At 37.3% G+C, this 15,652-nt stretch overlaps 2 protein-coding genes across 5 annotated transcripts; both read left to right on the top strand.

Annotated features, from left to right (window-relative positions):
• The first annotated feature begins 247 nt into the window (after positions 1-247).
• LOC140816753 (auxin response factor 19-like) lies at positions 248-7,894 on the top strand. The gene is made up of 14 exons (XM_073176180.1): positions 248-1,136; positions 1,457-1,569; positions 2,548-2,646; positions 2,738-2,794; positions 2,906-3,061; positions 3,142-3,226; positions 3,782-3,872; positions 3,989-4,153; positions 4,264-4,386; positions 4,519-4,594; positions 4,709-4,850; positions 5,118-6,970; positions 7,094-7,284; positions 7,362-7,894. The coding sequence occupies exons 1-14, from the start codon at positions 1,079-1,081 to the stop codon at positions 7,486-7,488; spliced, it is 3,336 nt and encodes a 1,111-aa protein (XP_073032281.1). The 5' UTR covers positions 248-1,078; the 3' UTR covers positions 7,489-7,894.
• A 3,260-nt stretch (positions 7,895-11,154) lies between these two features.
• LOC140816708 (26S proteasome regulatory subunit RPN13) lies at positions 11,155-15,521 on the top strand. 4 transcript variants are annotated; one of them, XM_073176129.1, is made up of 14 exons: positions 11,155-11,279; positions 11,752-11,806; positions 12,380-12,472; positions 12,666-12,725; positions 12,866-12,904; positions 13,008-13,082; positions 13,170-13,236; positions 13,407-13,488; positions 13,717-13,832; positions 13,920-13,943; positions 14,482-14,576; positions 14,654-14,731; positions 14,823-14,877; positions 15,201-15,521. In XM_073176129.1, the coding sequence occupies exons 2-14, from the start codon at positions 11,768-11,770 to the stop codon at positions 15,338-15,340; spliced, it is 963 nt and encodes a 320-aa protein (XP_073032230.1). In that variant the 5' UTR covers positions 11,155-11,279; positions 11,752-11,767; the 3' UTR covers positions 15,341-15,521. The 4 variants fall into 4 exon arrangements, with proteins under 4 accessions (XP_073032230.1, XP_073032238.1, XP_073032243.1 ...); XM_073176137.1 differs by lacking the exon at positions 13,920-13,943 and having other exon boundaries at positions 14,458-14,576; XM_073176142.1 differs by lacking the exons at positions 11,155-11,279; positions 11,752-11,806 and having other exon boundaries at positions 12,393-12,472; positions 12,866-12,917.
• Positions 15,522-15,652: the final 131 nt, after the last annotated feature.

Here is a 15,652-nt window from a genome sequence, read left to right as displayed (position 1 = left end):
GTTATTAATTTTTGAAATTGAATTATAAAAGAGAAAATAAAATTTGGTATTTATAACCGAATTGTCAGAAAATATTATGAGAATTATAAAAAAAATTCTTATCATAATGTATTTAAATATATTTAAAATATTAATATATTTATGTTCAATAGCGTTATTATTACGTGGTAAAATAATTAGCATGAAATACTAATAATGTATGAAACGATATTTGAGCACTGAAATTAATTTCACCGGTCAACGACAGTCAGACTCCCTCCTTCCCCAGAACAGAATAGAGAGAGGGGGTGGGGGAGCTTAGCTAGGTAGCTACACGAGGAAGAAAGAGAGAGACACGTTCTTACAACAAATGCATAAAACTTTCTCAGGATTTTATTAATATTTACGAATAACCCACCTTAAAAAAGGGTGGAAAGGTGAGAACTTTGAGTGGAAAGAGACAGAGGGCAAGAAAAAGTGGAGCATTGGAACGAGAGAGAAATTAGCGAAAAAAGAGGTGAAATCTTGAATTTGCACTAGGGATTTTGAGAAGAAAGCGAAATATACACATATATACGCGATAGATACAGAGAGAGTGAGGGATCGTGTGTCTGTGTGTGTCTTTGGGAGGTGTAGTGTGGAAAAGGGGGCATTTAAAAAGTGAAGTTGCAGCATTTGGTCTGTGCTATCCTCAACATCCTCTCCTTTTCCAAAGCTCCTCTTGTCTCCCCTTCCTTATAATTTTCCCCCCCTTCTCCGTCTGCTGTTTCCCCTCTTTTCGCCGGCATTTTTCGCCGTCGACGGCCGTCGTTGACCTGTTTTCCCTTTATCCGTTTACACTTTTTTTTTTGCTGGGGGGAGTCTTTATGTTCCGTACTACGAATCGAAGGATACAAGAAAGGTTTTTACCTTTTTGATCCAGCTCCAAGAGTTGGAATATATTTTTTCTGCCTTTTTCCGTTTAGTTGGAGATAATATAGTTATTCATTTCGAGATTATTCTCCGGCTACATGAGACGCCGGTGAGGCAATCCGTCCATTTATTTGAGGTGGGAAAAAAGGGGTGTAATTTCTGGAGGCGGGAGACTAAGGGAAGAAATATGAAGATGCCAGCCGCCGCCGGAAGTCAGTCGGTTAACGCCAACTCCTCCGTTGATGGTCACTCTCTTGCGCCTATTTCTTGCCATTTGTACACATCTCCAATTCATTTTCCTATGCATTTTCTTGATGAAAAGAAGCTGTACATTATAGACGACCATTGTAAATTGTAAACATCGTAGATCATAACGAACAAATTAAGCGAGGCCTTTGCTTTATCCATTCGATTTTGTGGGATCAAATTATTCTCATCAAAGAATTTAATTCAACTTTACTTTGGGTGCGACTTGATTTTTATCAAACAAATTTAGTTCCAGATTTGTTTTTTTGCTTCACTTCTTTGAAAAAAAGAAGTAAATTTGTGGCACTTGTGGAAGCAGGCGAGAAGAAGAGCATAAATCCAGAGCTATGGCAAGCGTGCGCCGGCCCTCTGGTGAACTTGCCGGCAGCTGGGACCCACGTCGTCTACTTTCCTCAAGGTCACAGTGAACAGGTTAATATAATTCTTTTCTTGTAAAATTTTAACTGATGGCGCCATCCCCACCCCACCTTCTTTATCAGTTGCTGACTTGTATAATTTGCTCACATGCAAGGATGCCATGATTGATGGCTTCACTCTTCATTATTATTTTATTAACATGTTATATTTGTATTGTAGTTGTGTGTACTATTCTTCTATTTAATAATCTGTTAGGTGTACTGTGGAATCTCCTCGCTATTGTGAGCTGTAGTTTAGAATAATAAATTGTGGAACAAGATGTTGGGATTTGAATTGGGTGTAGGTTGAGGTTGAAAAGGGTAGGAGGCAGTTAATAGATATAGGAAAAGGGACAATACAGAGTGGACCTTGCTAATATGCGCAGATGTGCTGGGTGGGTTGGTGGTGGGAGGGGATTTTTCTTACCCCTCTCTTTTTTGGTGGAACATTGTTGCCTCTAAAAAAAAGGATCATTCATGTCTAAAAAATTACACTTCTCACTGTGCAGCAAATATTTGTTGTATTGGGCATGAAGTTTATAGGTTGTATTTGGTATATTTACTCTTCAAGATTTGCTCAATTCTTTTTGATCAGCAGTGTTGGATACTGAACATGACTACAATATAATACGGGCACAAACCTCATATATAGAATGTTAGGAAATGACTCCGCTAGAAATTTTTGCGTAAAGTGGAGGAAATTTATGGGGAACCGTTACTTATGGAACGAAGGTTGAAAATCTTGGATCCTAAGATTTTTATGGAACGAAGGTTGATTTGACATGCTATGTACTATATTGAGTTAAAGATCTTGGATCCTAAGATTTTTATGGAACGAAGGTTGAAAATTCATCTTTTTCTGAAAGAGAAATTTGAAGTTGAAGGGGCATTCTTCAAAGATTTGAAGTTGTATCATATTGGTTCCATAAGATCTCTCATGGAAACTGATTTTTTTTTATTTTTAATGCTGATAAAAAGAATATTTCGCTTTCAGGTTGCCGCATCCATGAAAAAGGACATGGATGCACAAATCCCAAACTACCCACATCTTCCGTCCAAACTGCTATGCCTCCTTCACAGCGTCACTTTGCATGTATGCTCGTCTCTTCTTATAGCTTCTATTTATCCTTTAGATCACAATTGTGTAAGATATAATAATTTTAATTATTGTTTGAACTCTTTAGGCTGATACAGAAACGGATGAAGTTTATGCCCAAATGACACTTCAACCAGTATCTTCGGTAATCTTCTGCCTCGGTTGAATAAAATGTAGCTTAGATTGATTGCTTTCTGCAATTGATGCCTCAATTTTATGTTCTAATGACCAACATTTTGGGCATTATATCTTGCAGTTTGATAGAGAAGCTTTATTGAGATCAGATCTGTCGACGAAAGCAAATAAACCCCTAACGGATTTTTTTTGTAAAACATTGACGGCAAGTGATACAAGCACTCACGGAGGTTTTTCTGTTCCTCGTCGTGCTGCAGAAAAGATTTTTCCTCGTCTTGTAAGTATAATAAATCCTTGGTATTTTTGAGATCGACTCTGAATTATTCCTCACTTGGTAAGGTACTTTTCTTGTTTTAGGACTTCACAATGCAACCACCAGCACAAGAACTTGTGGCTCGGGACTTGCATGATAATGTTTGGACATTTCGCCATATTTACCGGGGTAAGTTCACTTGGAAAAAGGGTGGATCAAGTGAGGGGGCATGGTGCAGAGGCTCCTAAACAGAAATAGGAAAATAATAAAAATTATTTGTTTAATTTTCAATGCATTCAAAATTTGGCCCCTAATTCTATTGAGGCCATCTCTCCCAGAATTCCTAGATCTGCCGCTTATTTGGGAACTGTCATGTGGCTTCAGGCCCCTCATTGTGTTTGTCTTTGTGTATTTGTTTGTTTAAAATAAATTAGTAATCTAACACACGCTCTGCATGTATGTGAAATGTTATTCAGTTTGTAAGCACCATATCATCGACTCCTTATTAAGGTGTAATAAAGCTAAATTTCTGTAGTGGGATCGTGTCTATGGGATGATTTTTGGAGCAATATCTCAAGATGGATATTTCTGTACTCGCCTTTCGTTTCATTTTTTAAAGTCAAGTATTGAGATTGATTTTAGGATTATACATTTTGGAGGCTTGAGTAAAAATTGTATAGTTGCTTCTTGGGAGAGATGGAAAGAAGAGATTGGTGATTGTTTCTATTTGACGTTGCGATATAGGACAACCAAAGCGACATTTGCTTACGACCGGATGGAGCCTTTTCGTTAGTGGAAAGAGGCTATTTGCTGGTGACTCAGTCTTATTTATTAGGTAACGCACTAACGTTGCAAGTTTCATAACCATTTTTTCTTTACCTTTGGTAAATTCTAAAACATCAAATTGTCAAATCAACTATCTTGTGGAGTGATAAGCATGGTTACAAACAGGGACGAAAAGCAGCAGCTGCTTCTGGGCACCAGACGAGCTAACAGGCAACCGACAAACTTATCATCATCTGTGTTGTCAAGTGATAGTATGCATATCGGAATTCTAGCAGCAGCTGCCCATGCTGCTGCAAACAACAGTCCGTTCACAGTTTTTTACAATCCAAGGTCATCAATGGATCCTTATTATTGCAATATTGTATCTTGAAACTGGCCCTGCTTTGTGAAAATATGAAGCTGTAGTTGATGTTGCTTACTTTATCTCCAAACTTTGGCAGAGCTAGCCCGTCAGAATTTGTCATCCCTTTAGCCAAGTATTACAAATCAGTTTGCAGCAACCAAATATCTCTTGGCATGCGCTTCCGCATGATGTTTGAAACTGAAGAATCAGGAACAAGAAGGTAGCGGCAACAAATTTTCTTGGTTACATTTGCATGACATCTGATTATTTAAGAAATGCCATCTCCGTGATTTGGCGCCAGTGAAATCACTAGTGAATTCATATGATTCTCAAAACTTCTAATATTTTGCAGATATATGGGTACAATTACTGGCATTAGTGACCTGGATCCAGTCAGGTGGAAAAACTCTCAATGGCGTAACTTACAGGTTAACTCCTAAAGCAATATTCCTTTACAAATTAAGTCTTTGATTCTATCTTTAAATTTTTCCCATGTTTTATGTGGATGCACATTGGATTATCAGTTTACTTTCCATGAGCAGGTTGGCTGGGATGAGTCAACTGCAGGGGAAAGGCGCAGTCGTGTGTCTATTTGGGAGATTGAGCCTGTAACTGCTCCATTTTTTATATGCCCTACCCCACCGTTCTTCCGTTCAAAGCGCCCAAGGCAACCAGGAATGCCAGGTAAAATGAGACTGGAAATTATATTGGTTCTTAACTCTTTAATGCATTTGCCCACATTTAAGAATCTGATGTTATTTCAACCTGGGGACAAGGCTTGAGAAACCAACTACTCTACCACTGAGTTAATTTGCTGTGATTATATGTGTTTGCAGTTTCCTTCTGTTGCTTTTCACTTCAAGTTCCTGACTTATCGAATTTTGCTTCTTTCATGTCAAATCGAATAAAATTTCAACTTGTCTGTGATATAAGAATTTTTTCTCTGTGCAGATGACGATTCTTCAGATCTAGATAACATATTCAGACGGACGATGCCATGGCTTGGTGATGACTTTGGTATGAAAGATCCCCAAGCTCTCCCAGGCCTTAGCTTAGTTCAGTGGATGAACATGCAGCAGAATTCTTCACTATCTAATTCCATTCAACCAAATTATATGAATTCACTATCCAGTTCTGTCGTACAAAACCTTGCTGGTACGGATATAGCATGCCTAACAGGTGTTCCCACGAATCAAATTTCTCAGCCAAATAACATACAGTATAGTACCTCGAGACCAACCCAATCCGTACAACAGCTCGACCAGCTTCACAAGCTGCCAATCCCGTCCTCCGCATTGAACCCTTTAGGTTCGATTATTCAGCCTCAATCACAGTTGGCAGACGCTTCACCGTCCCAGAGACAAAACATGATCAGTCAAGCTTTACCTACAAACCAAGTTCAGCCTCAAATTTTGCAGTCACAGAGTCCTGTCCAAGTGCCACATGTGCTGCAGCAGCAGCAGCAGCAGCAGCAGCAATCTCTTCTTAATCACCAGCTTCAAATAAATCTTTCTCAAAATCCAACTCAGATGCAACAGCAGCAGCTGATTATGAGTCACACACAGCAGCCAAATCTGGTGGTCACTCAGCCTATGGATCATGTGAGCCAACCGTCGAATACATCAGAGAATCAAATACAGCTTCAACTTCTACAGAGGCTTCATCAGCAACAACAATCACTGTTAGCACAGCAATCTGTGATGCAACTGCCTTCTCAAATTACACAGCTGCAAGATAAGCATAAACAGCTATTCGACATACCTAGGTCGATGCCGACAAGCCAAATGTTAGACGTTTCTCAAGCTACACCCAACGTACCTCAGTCACATGTTGTTACTCAACAGATGGTGGGAACTAATAGCCAATCCAATCTTAGGTTTGGCGTCCAACCACCTCAGCAACCAAAGCTTTTATCGCAACAACAGTCAGGAATACTATCAGAGGTTTCCGGGCATGTCGGGATTTCTTTAAACCCAATGAACAATCAGCTTTCGGCCGGTAGCAGCAATATGTTGACTGTTGCCGCTGGTGCTGGCCAATCTGCAGTTACTGAGGAAATTCCATCTTGTTCTACTTCACCATCCACGAACAACTCTCAGAATGCTGCTCACTCCATCATGAATGGCAGAAACTACCGTTCGATGATGGGGGATGAGATTGCACAGTCTTCTGCCACACTGTTTAATATAAGTGGTCTTGATACTATGTCATCTAATGGAAACTTACTTAAAGATTTACATCCAAAATCTGATGTTAAGCCGTCGTTGAATGTGCCTAAAAGTCAAAGTCATGGATTATTTGCGTCACAGGCATATATCAATGCTGCTGGTACGCAGGTGGATTACTTGGATAGTTCATCATCAGCAACGTCGGTTCTTTCTCAGAATGATGTCCAGCTACATCAAAACAGCAATGCCATGTGTTTCAATACTCAGTCGATGTTGTTTAGAGATGCAAGCCATGATGGGGAAGTTCAGGATGGTCCAAGGAACAATGTTCCGTTTGGTAGTAACATTGATAGTCAGCTAGAGATGCCTATGATGTCTGATACATTGATAACAAAGGACATGGTGGGATCTGGAAAAGATTTCTCGACTAATTTGTCATCTGGCGGAGGCATGCTTTCTGTCTATGAGAATCCTAAAGAATCTCAACCGGAACTTTCATCATCAATGGTTTCCCAGTCATTTGGAGTTCCTGATATCGCATTCAATTCAATAGATTCAACAATAAATGAAGGTAGTTTCATGAATAGAGGCACCTGGGCCCCACCGCAGATACCAAGGATGAGGACGTATACAAAGGTTGGTGTTTTACTATTGATGTAGCCCATCTATATTACCACAAAAAAAAAACACATTATCAAATACACGTTTGTACTAAGTTTTTTTCTGGTTCACAAAAGTTGGAAAATTATTTCTTGAAAGGTTTACAAACGCGGAGCTGTTGGAAGATCAATTGATATTATGCGTTACTCGGGTTATGATGATCTTAAACAAGATCTAGCTCGTCGATTTGGTATAGAGGGACAACTCGAGGACCGACAGAGAATAGGCTGGAAACTTGTCTACATGGATCATGAGAACGACGTCTTACTAGTAGGAGACGACCCATGGGAGTAAGTTTTTATCACTTCTCTCCTTTTGCGTTATCAATATGCATTTTTTGTACCTCTAAATACCAGTTTTCATTCAGAGAATTCGTGAACTGCGTGCGTTGCATCAAGATTCTTTCACCTCAAGAAGTCCAGCAAATGAGTTTGGATGGAGATTTTGGGAACAATGTCCTCAATCAAGCTTGTAGCAGCTCCGATAACGTGTAAACTAGCTGGATATTGGTAATACTCTGTAATAATTTCTTGTTCCTCTATGGAAGCTTATCAATGGCAGATAGTCAAAATTTCACCACCCAAACTCTGCCATTTCCTTATTTTAAAAAAAAAGATCAATACAACAAATAGAGCAGCCACTCCACGGTCGACAGGTGCTGAAATGATCATATGGCTGGCAGAAAATCCTTGAGTTCGGCTTGAATCTGTTATGTGGTTTTAGAACAAGTCTAGAAGTCTAGAGCGAGCATACAACTTTTGGAAATATTGCTCATTAGGATAATTTTTGTTCTTTTTGTTTTGGGGCTAAATTGCCTGTGTATCTCACCTGTAAAAACCTGTACTGTAGAGAAGAGCTTGAAATCTGTATGCTTGGTATATATAGTTTTGTTATGATGTCTTTGGAGACTTCTTTTTCCTGTGTTCCGACAAACAAAAAACAGGAATGCCTTCCATCAATAAAAAGAGTGAATACAATAGGAGGAAAAAAACAAGAAAAAGAAGAAAGAAGCTCAAACAAATGGCTTCCATCACGACTCAACCCAATTCAAGAACTTTTGGACCTGAGCGATACATCTAATATGAAATTTGATTCAGGATCTTGGACCTGTGTTACTCATCATTTGCAGCATAGTCTACACCGCCAAGAATTCGGCCACGTAATTTCCGATCAAGGTTCTGAAAGCAGAAATTACAAGTTACATTGTACGAGGATTCCTCAGGTCCCAACAACATACTATCATACTGAATGTTTATGGGACGAAGATATTATTTTTGTTAGCTACCATAATAGGTAGCAAGATTGGTTGGCCAGTCATGCAACAAATATCTAATCTTGGCGCGGTTCTCTTTTCATCTGGTATTATTGATATAATGTATCGGCAAAATATTTAAATTTGTCAATAAAAAGAGTGAATACAATACAATGGACATTCCATCAGCCAATATACACAATTCATCTGTAAATGTAATAAAAAAACTCGTCCTTCCGGCACTCCATTTGTGGTGCAGTGATACATATGACATGCCCTAAATAAAAAGGCAGCCGCGGCTGATAAACAACATGACATCTCAATTGGGTTGCAAAGTCAATAATTTAGGTGCATACTTTGATATCGAAATTACTATTTCAAAAAATAGAAACAACAATCAAATTTATATGCATAAGAGTTAGATATGATTGGATTAAACCTTTTTTGAGGTAAGATTCATCTCAATCCAAGGGATGAGCCTACAACGGTGAAGTCGATTTGTAGGGAAATTTTTGTATTGTTCATGATCTGAATTAAATAATATTTTGAATTGATCATTTACAATCTAGTTAGATTTGAGTTGAGTCGCACTCGCGTGTTTTAGCAACCACTGATTCGGCTTCTAAATTTTACTTCAATGGTGAATTTGTAAAAATTCTCTCGGTCAAATTCAAGTTTCCGAGATCAACTGTGTAAGAAAGCCTAATAACATTAACCCCACCTAAAAAGATTTGGATCAACTGTGTTGAAAACACATCATTTAGTGCCGTGTATTTTTTACACGATATCATCTAGTGGACATCTCGTGTAAAAAGTACACAACAATAATTGGTGTTGTGTTTTCAACACAGTAGAAGATCCAAATCCCACATAAAATCAGTAACAGTTACGACAACACTTTACATTGTTATTCCATGATATGTGCGTGTGTAGTAAATTCCATTTAACTTGTGCTATTAGATGTATATAAAAATTTATGGTATAAAATACTCAATTATAAATAAATTATATTAGAGCTGTCTGTCTATATACATAAAAACTCATCATCAATGTTGAAAACATAATTCTTTTAAATCCAAGAAACCCTTAATTAATTAGCAAATTCAAGCATGGAATTATTTTATTCATCCCTCTTTTCACTCTTAATTTTCTTTGCATTCCTGGCCTTTTTCCAATGTGTTTTTTTTTTTCACGAGAGCATCAAGCTCCGGCACCTTGCCCTCCGGGAAAAACCAGGTGGTCGGAGGAACACTCGACTTCCTCTTCACTGGCTGGACGGAGCACCTTGAAAAGGTTGCCTTAGATCGTATGACTAAACAAACACTCACCCGTTGGGTTTCCTAGGCGAGCCAGCTTCATTTTTCTTGCATGAATGTGAAACGACGAAATATCGATCGAGCTGGCTTAAGGAACTGCATTCATTGCCTACACAAGATGTTGTGTTAAATGGGAGATTCATGCATGATTGCTGATTTTATGTACTAAGGTTTCGCTATTCCCAAGGGATGGAGGTACTTCTTATTGTTTCACTCACCCCCAAAGCTTACTGTTTGTTCGAAATTTCAAAATCTTGCACCACCTGGTCAAGAGATTCAAATGAGAAAAAATTATTCCCAATGAGAAATTAGTATTGGACCCGATTCCATTTCCTACCAAGGGAAACCCTGTTCTCCTGTACCCTCACAAAACGTGAGACCATCTTTTGGAAATGCTCAACAATTTCTACTTTTACCTCTTCATATCATATTTTCTTTAAATTTCATAATAAAACAATATTGTTTTCAAGTAAATGAAATTCTTTACATTCACATGATAACTTGCAAAATTTACCCTTGCCATGATCAATATCAGTGAACTCGGAGAGTATTTTAATGAAATTTCCTTTCACGTGCGACCTTATAGATTATCATTCATACAATATTTGATCGAAAACTAAATTCTTGAAAAAGGCAAAAAAATAAAAAGAAAGACAAAGTGATGAGAAAATAAACTAAACTCGCAAAACGTAAAACTACAATGGACTGTACATGATCTTCAGATATACGATGTGTCAATTGGGCAAATACGACCATTATCCCCATCGTCTCACTGGCCGACCTTAGGCTTTCACTGGCGTAGGCAAACTTGTTCTCTAAATCCACTTCTCCAACAGCATGAGCAGCAGCTTTTAACTAGAGAGCCAGAACACATACACGATGTCTTACAAGCAACAAAAACAAGTTAAATCTCATAATTCAATTGGTATACAAAAATGCAGTAATACGATGTGTTTTTATGTTTGGATGAACAAGTAGGGTAATAAAAGCGAGGTGAACTTTGGTGTGAAATTTTGATTGTCTTGATGTTTACAGGCACACAAGATTTTTCAATCAAAAAATACAGAAAAATAACAATATAAATAACATAAAAATAAAGTAAGCCTGATACAGAAAATAGCTAGACGAAAAATTCCACAAGAAATAGCGCGACAGCTTCAGGTTATCACTTTCCAGCAACTCAAATTTCTGCTTCGAGCGAATAAAGCAAATTCAGTATCGAAAATAGGTAAAAGTTTGGTCAGAATGCCACGCATATTACCAAATGTTCATACAATATTATATTCATATTTTTTGTAGTCAACTACTTAAATAGGGTATGTTTATGCAAATCTTCTCTCTTTAAATAAGTTAATTTAAAATTTATAAACATAAAATTTTTATTTTTATAGATAAAAATATTTTAATAACAATGGAAATAATGACAAGTTATCCAAAATGTAACATTTGATCGCTTAACCAGTTCGATTCCCTTAATCTATCACATACGACTTGTTAGTAATCAATTGGGCCTACAAATAGGGGACTGGGCAAAAAACAAAGAAATGAACACTAATTGGGCTTTTATGGAAGCCCAATTGTATGTATCTATATGTAAACCCATCCCAGTCTACGACGTTGACAGCTCGAAATCCCAATTGTTGCTCCTTCTCTCCTCTCTCCGACGGAGCTGAAGCGACCAAACTGAAGAAATTTTGGTTTCTAAACTCAATTACAAGTACGTATATATGTACGACATACTTTATTTCACGGGATCTTGTATTTGATCATTCAGTTTTGTTTTCTTGGATATTATCTAATCCAGTAGCATTTAGTGAAATCATTGTATTGCACTCATCAGAATGCCCCAGGGTTTATTAATTTTATGGTTGTGTATGATATTGAGTGAAAAAGAGTTTTTTTTTTCTCCCTTCTGAATGATTAAATTGTTTTTGTCTTCTTGAGAAAAATCTACTTGTGTTTGGAACGTAGTGTTTTGTTTTTGTTTTTTTTTTGTTTTGTTTTTTTAAATTGGAACCTGTCGGTTTTTAATCGCGTGTTTTCGCGGCATTAAAATTTGTTGTTTGGGGATGGATTGTAAATGGAAACTGGTAGGCTTCGTGAGGGTTTGAATCCCTTTACGTTCAACCACGCCATTTGTAACAGTGACTCCTACTTGATTAAAAATTGTGCATCTTGGGGTGGAACAGTTATTGGGATACAAGGATGCATTCTTCCTTAACCGAAGTCTTTCCTCATGTTCAGGTATGCTTAAACTATGTGAATTCTGTTGATTTATTTAATTTAATATTTTAAAGATATATAGATTTATGAGATGGAAATGTTCAAATACTGATTGGGACGAGCTATATTGGGCCCAAATGTCTAGACAGGACAATATTCATTTATTTTAGAATCAACCAGTATTCCCATTTTATCCAATCTGCATTTATTCTCGAATTACTTTTAAATATGTACCAGGTTTATTGGAAATCTGTTAACACGTGCTAGTTCATAGCTGTTTAGTCCATGTAACAGAAAGTATTTTTAAACTCATGGTCTGATGTAGACATGTAGATTGCTTCCACTAATGAGTAAGAGAGTGTACCTAAGTAAATTAGCAAATCACTAACGAGACAAGATTGTGGCAATCTTTATAGGAATTCGAGGATTACATCTTCACAGCAAGGTATTTTATAAATTTTGAAGTGAAAACCATGTTGAAAATTTTGTTAATCTCGCATAGTGTGTACGCATAAAGTAATGTGTACTTTTCCTTCTTCTTTTTTTTTTCAAGGCATGCTTTAAAATGATAGATTCTTATGTTCCATTTTCCAGGAAGTTTTGCTGGAATTCCGCGCTGGGAAAATGCTTATGGATGGAAATCGCGTGATTCCTGATACCCGGAAAGGACTTATTCGTATCGGAAGGGTACGGACGTCTGAACGAAGTATTATCAAATTATCTCTGTGTTGATTTCTTCTCATCCTCGTATCTTCTCTTTTTTAAATGCTTCTCCGAAAATCAATAGATAGTTTCATTTATATTGGAGTTAATTTCGTTGATCATGGATTAATTAAATTCATTTCTTCTCAATGCGAAATTCTTAATGTGCCTTGAGCAGGGTGGAGAAGGGCTTGTGCATTTTCAATGGATCGATAGATCTCTAAATATTGTTGAAGATGTATCCTATGTCATGTGTTCATTGGGACAATAAGCAACTGTATTTGATGTTTTTTCTTTAATATTTGCTCATCTTCATCTACTCTATCAACTGCTGTGGCCTGTCGTCCATAGTTATTCTTTAACAAAAGATAAACATAGGACCAAATCGTCTTTCCTGAGGAAGCTGTTTTTGAAAAGGTACAGCTATTTGGTATTTCATAGACTTTTGCAGATTTGGCAATGAGAATTATCCTTTTTTGTGTGACTTGCATCCATCTTTTGCTTTGTTTCTATTGGTCAGGTCAATCAATCTTCAGGGAGGGTTTTTATCCTGAAGTTTCATACTGATGACAGGAAGTCTTTCTTTTGGATGCAGGTCAGTTGTGAGGTGGTTTTTTTGTGGTGTTAGGAGTTAGGACACGTTCAAATTATCTGGTACAATTTAATGTTTCATTGGTTGTAGGAGCCGAAAGCTGAGAATGACACACAGTTGTGCAGCTCTGTAAATTTATACCTGAATCAGCCTCTAGGTATTTGACAACATTCCCCCAGTCGGTACCTGGATACCGAAATATCATTGTTTTGGGTTTATTTATCATCATCATCATTATATTATTATTTTTTATGATTTTGATGGTGGATTTTTAGGTGTGAGACTTGCGATCGAGTCAAGTTTAACTATGTGTTTGTTGTTTAATAGAGTTACCTGGTGAAGAGGAGCCTGATGTCTCCGTTCCTATGCAAAGCTCAGAAGATATGGTTGAGGATGATATTTCGTCTAGGTACTTCTGTAAACATGAAGAAACTTGTTATTCAATTTGGAACATTGATGAGATCTTGATTAGATAAGACTATGATTAGAAATCAATCATTAAATATTTTTTTGGTCAGGGTTTCTGGTTTGTTTGGAACGAAATCCAAGAAGACGAAATAAATTTCGTCATAGCGACAGCTATACATAAAATTGTTGGAGGATGCTGTAATCTTACTCTCTTTTTTGCTTTCACTAGGGCTGGAAATATGGTTGGTCCAAGCATGGTTTCAGAGGCAACCAGTGACGTAACCTCTGCAGGACCAGTAAAGCTGGCAGATCTGCAGAGAATACTAAGTAATATTGGATCTACAGGTAATTTAGGTTCTGGGGAATTAAGGTGACTCAAGTTCTTTAAGATCAAGTTAATTGATAATTGATTAGACTAAATTTCTGATGCAGATGAAGCTGGAGATCCAGATGCAGGTATGAAATATATTCTGATTCCTGCAGTTTTCATTATTGGGTGAAATAATCACGAAGCTGGTAGTCTGACTGGGCAAATCTATTTGTGGTTTGTATTGCACACATTTGCAACATTTGAGGCTTGAGCCCTTGTAGTCTTAAACTACCAATTGTGCTTGGCATGCACAGTATTTGGCAGTTTAGCTTGTGACCCTTTGTTACAAATCAAATTGCATTAACTTTTTAAATTCAGTGGGCCACTGAGGCTGAAGAATCTCAATAGCTTCAGACCGAAATTCCTTAATACGTGAAGGACTGCAGTTTCTAGCAAATACTTTTCCAAGAGTCTATTTTATATGTTTTAAAGTCTTTGGATCATGTTAAAGTGAATGTTCTTTGAAGAAATTGTTAATTTTTAGAGGTATATTGACTAATCATGGAATAACATTCTGCTCCTGCCTTCAGTTCTACTAATATTTTGCCGTTGTCGCTTCCAACTGGTTGTTTTCATAATTTAGGCATCTCTTACTTGAAGTGTTTTCATTTTCGTGCTTTTCAGGGTTGGGGTTGGGTGACATTTTGAAGCCGGAACTTATTTATCCGTTGATTCAGGAGTTGCCTTTAGATCAACAACTGGCATCACACCTACCCGAGGTGAAATATCTTGTTGATTCTCTGAGTTACGAAGTTCTTTATCTGCTCATGATTTACTGACTCCTGAATACTTGCAGGGGCAATGGACTGCTGAGGAGTTATTAGACTTGCTACAAAGCCCCCCATTTCGTCAACAACTTGATTCATTCACATACGTAAGCCTATTGTCTACTGTTTCTCGCATATGTTTTTATGCCGCTTCATAAGTGTTTGTTGGAACATAATTTTTTCCTTTTTTTGCTGTAGGTTCTGCGTACTGGACAAGTAGATCTCACTCAATTTGGAATAGACCCAAGCAAATGTAAGTGATGAGAACTTTTGTCATTGTTACTTGAACTGGTGGGTTGCTCGATCTTAACAAGGGGTCAGTGATGAACTTCGTACGTGTGTGTTGGTACTTGTTAGTATTGAGTCTCTTGAGAGAGAAGTTATCGATATAATATATATATATATATATATATATATATATAATTGGTTTAATTGACTTTATCAGTGTTCTCTATTCTTGCTATCGAGATTTCAGTACGAGTGCGCTAGTTAAATATTGATTTTGTTATGTGCCATTTGTAGTAGAAAGTTCTGCATATTAATGATATAGCTAACTGTAGCTTTACCCACTTGCAGACAAGTTTACTGTACCATCCTTTCTTGAAGCACTCGAGGATTCTGTTCCAAGAAATATTTCAGAATCTGAAGAATCAAGTCAAGGTGGCAGTGATTTAAAATCTCGTCCCCACAACGATTCAATGGATGAAGGTCAATAGAAACTATTATATCGGTTGATTCTGTTAATTGGTTCCATTGTACTTTAGCTCTTGCCGTTTGCGTTATGTACATTACCTTTTTTGAAATTATAGAGAAACGACTCAAATGAGGTTTCTTTTATAATTGTCTGGACAAGTATATTAAAATTCAGAAAATGATCACTTTGATTATCTACATGGAGACACGTTTGTTATTAATTGCGAGCCAAATAATGAAGTTTATTGCACCTGAATTCGCATGCTTGGTCTGGTATATATTGTCATAGAACTCTTTCGAGCATTTTCAACAAGAGCTCGTTCTACATCAATTCC

The sequence above is a fragment of the Primulina eburnea genome, chromosome 2 (assembly GCF_022965805.1).
Source record: "Primulina eburnea isolate SZY01 chromosome 2, ASM2296580v1, whole genome shotgun sequence".
Lineage (NCBI taxonomy): Eukaryota > Viridiplantae > Streptophyta > Magnoliopsida > Lamiales > Gesneriaceae > Primulina > Primulina eburnea.
This window is presented reverse-complemented; position numbering and strand designations above follow the sequence as displayed.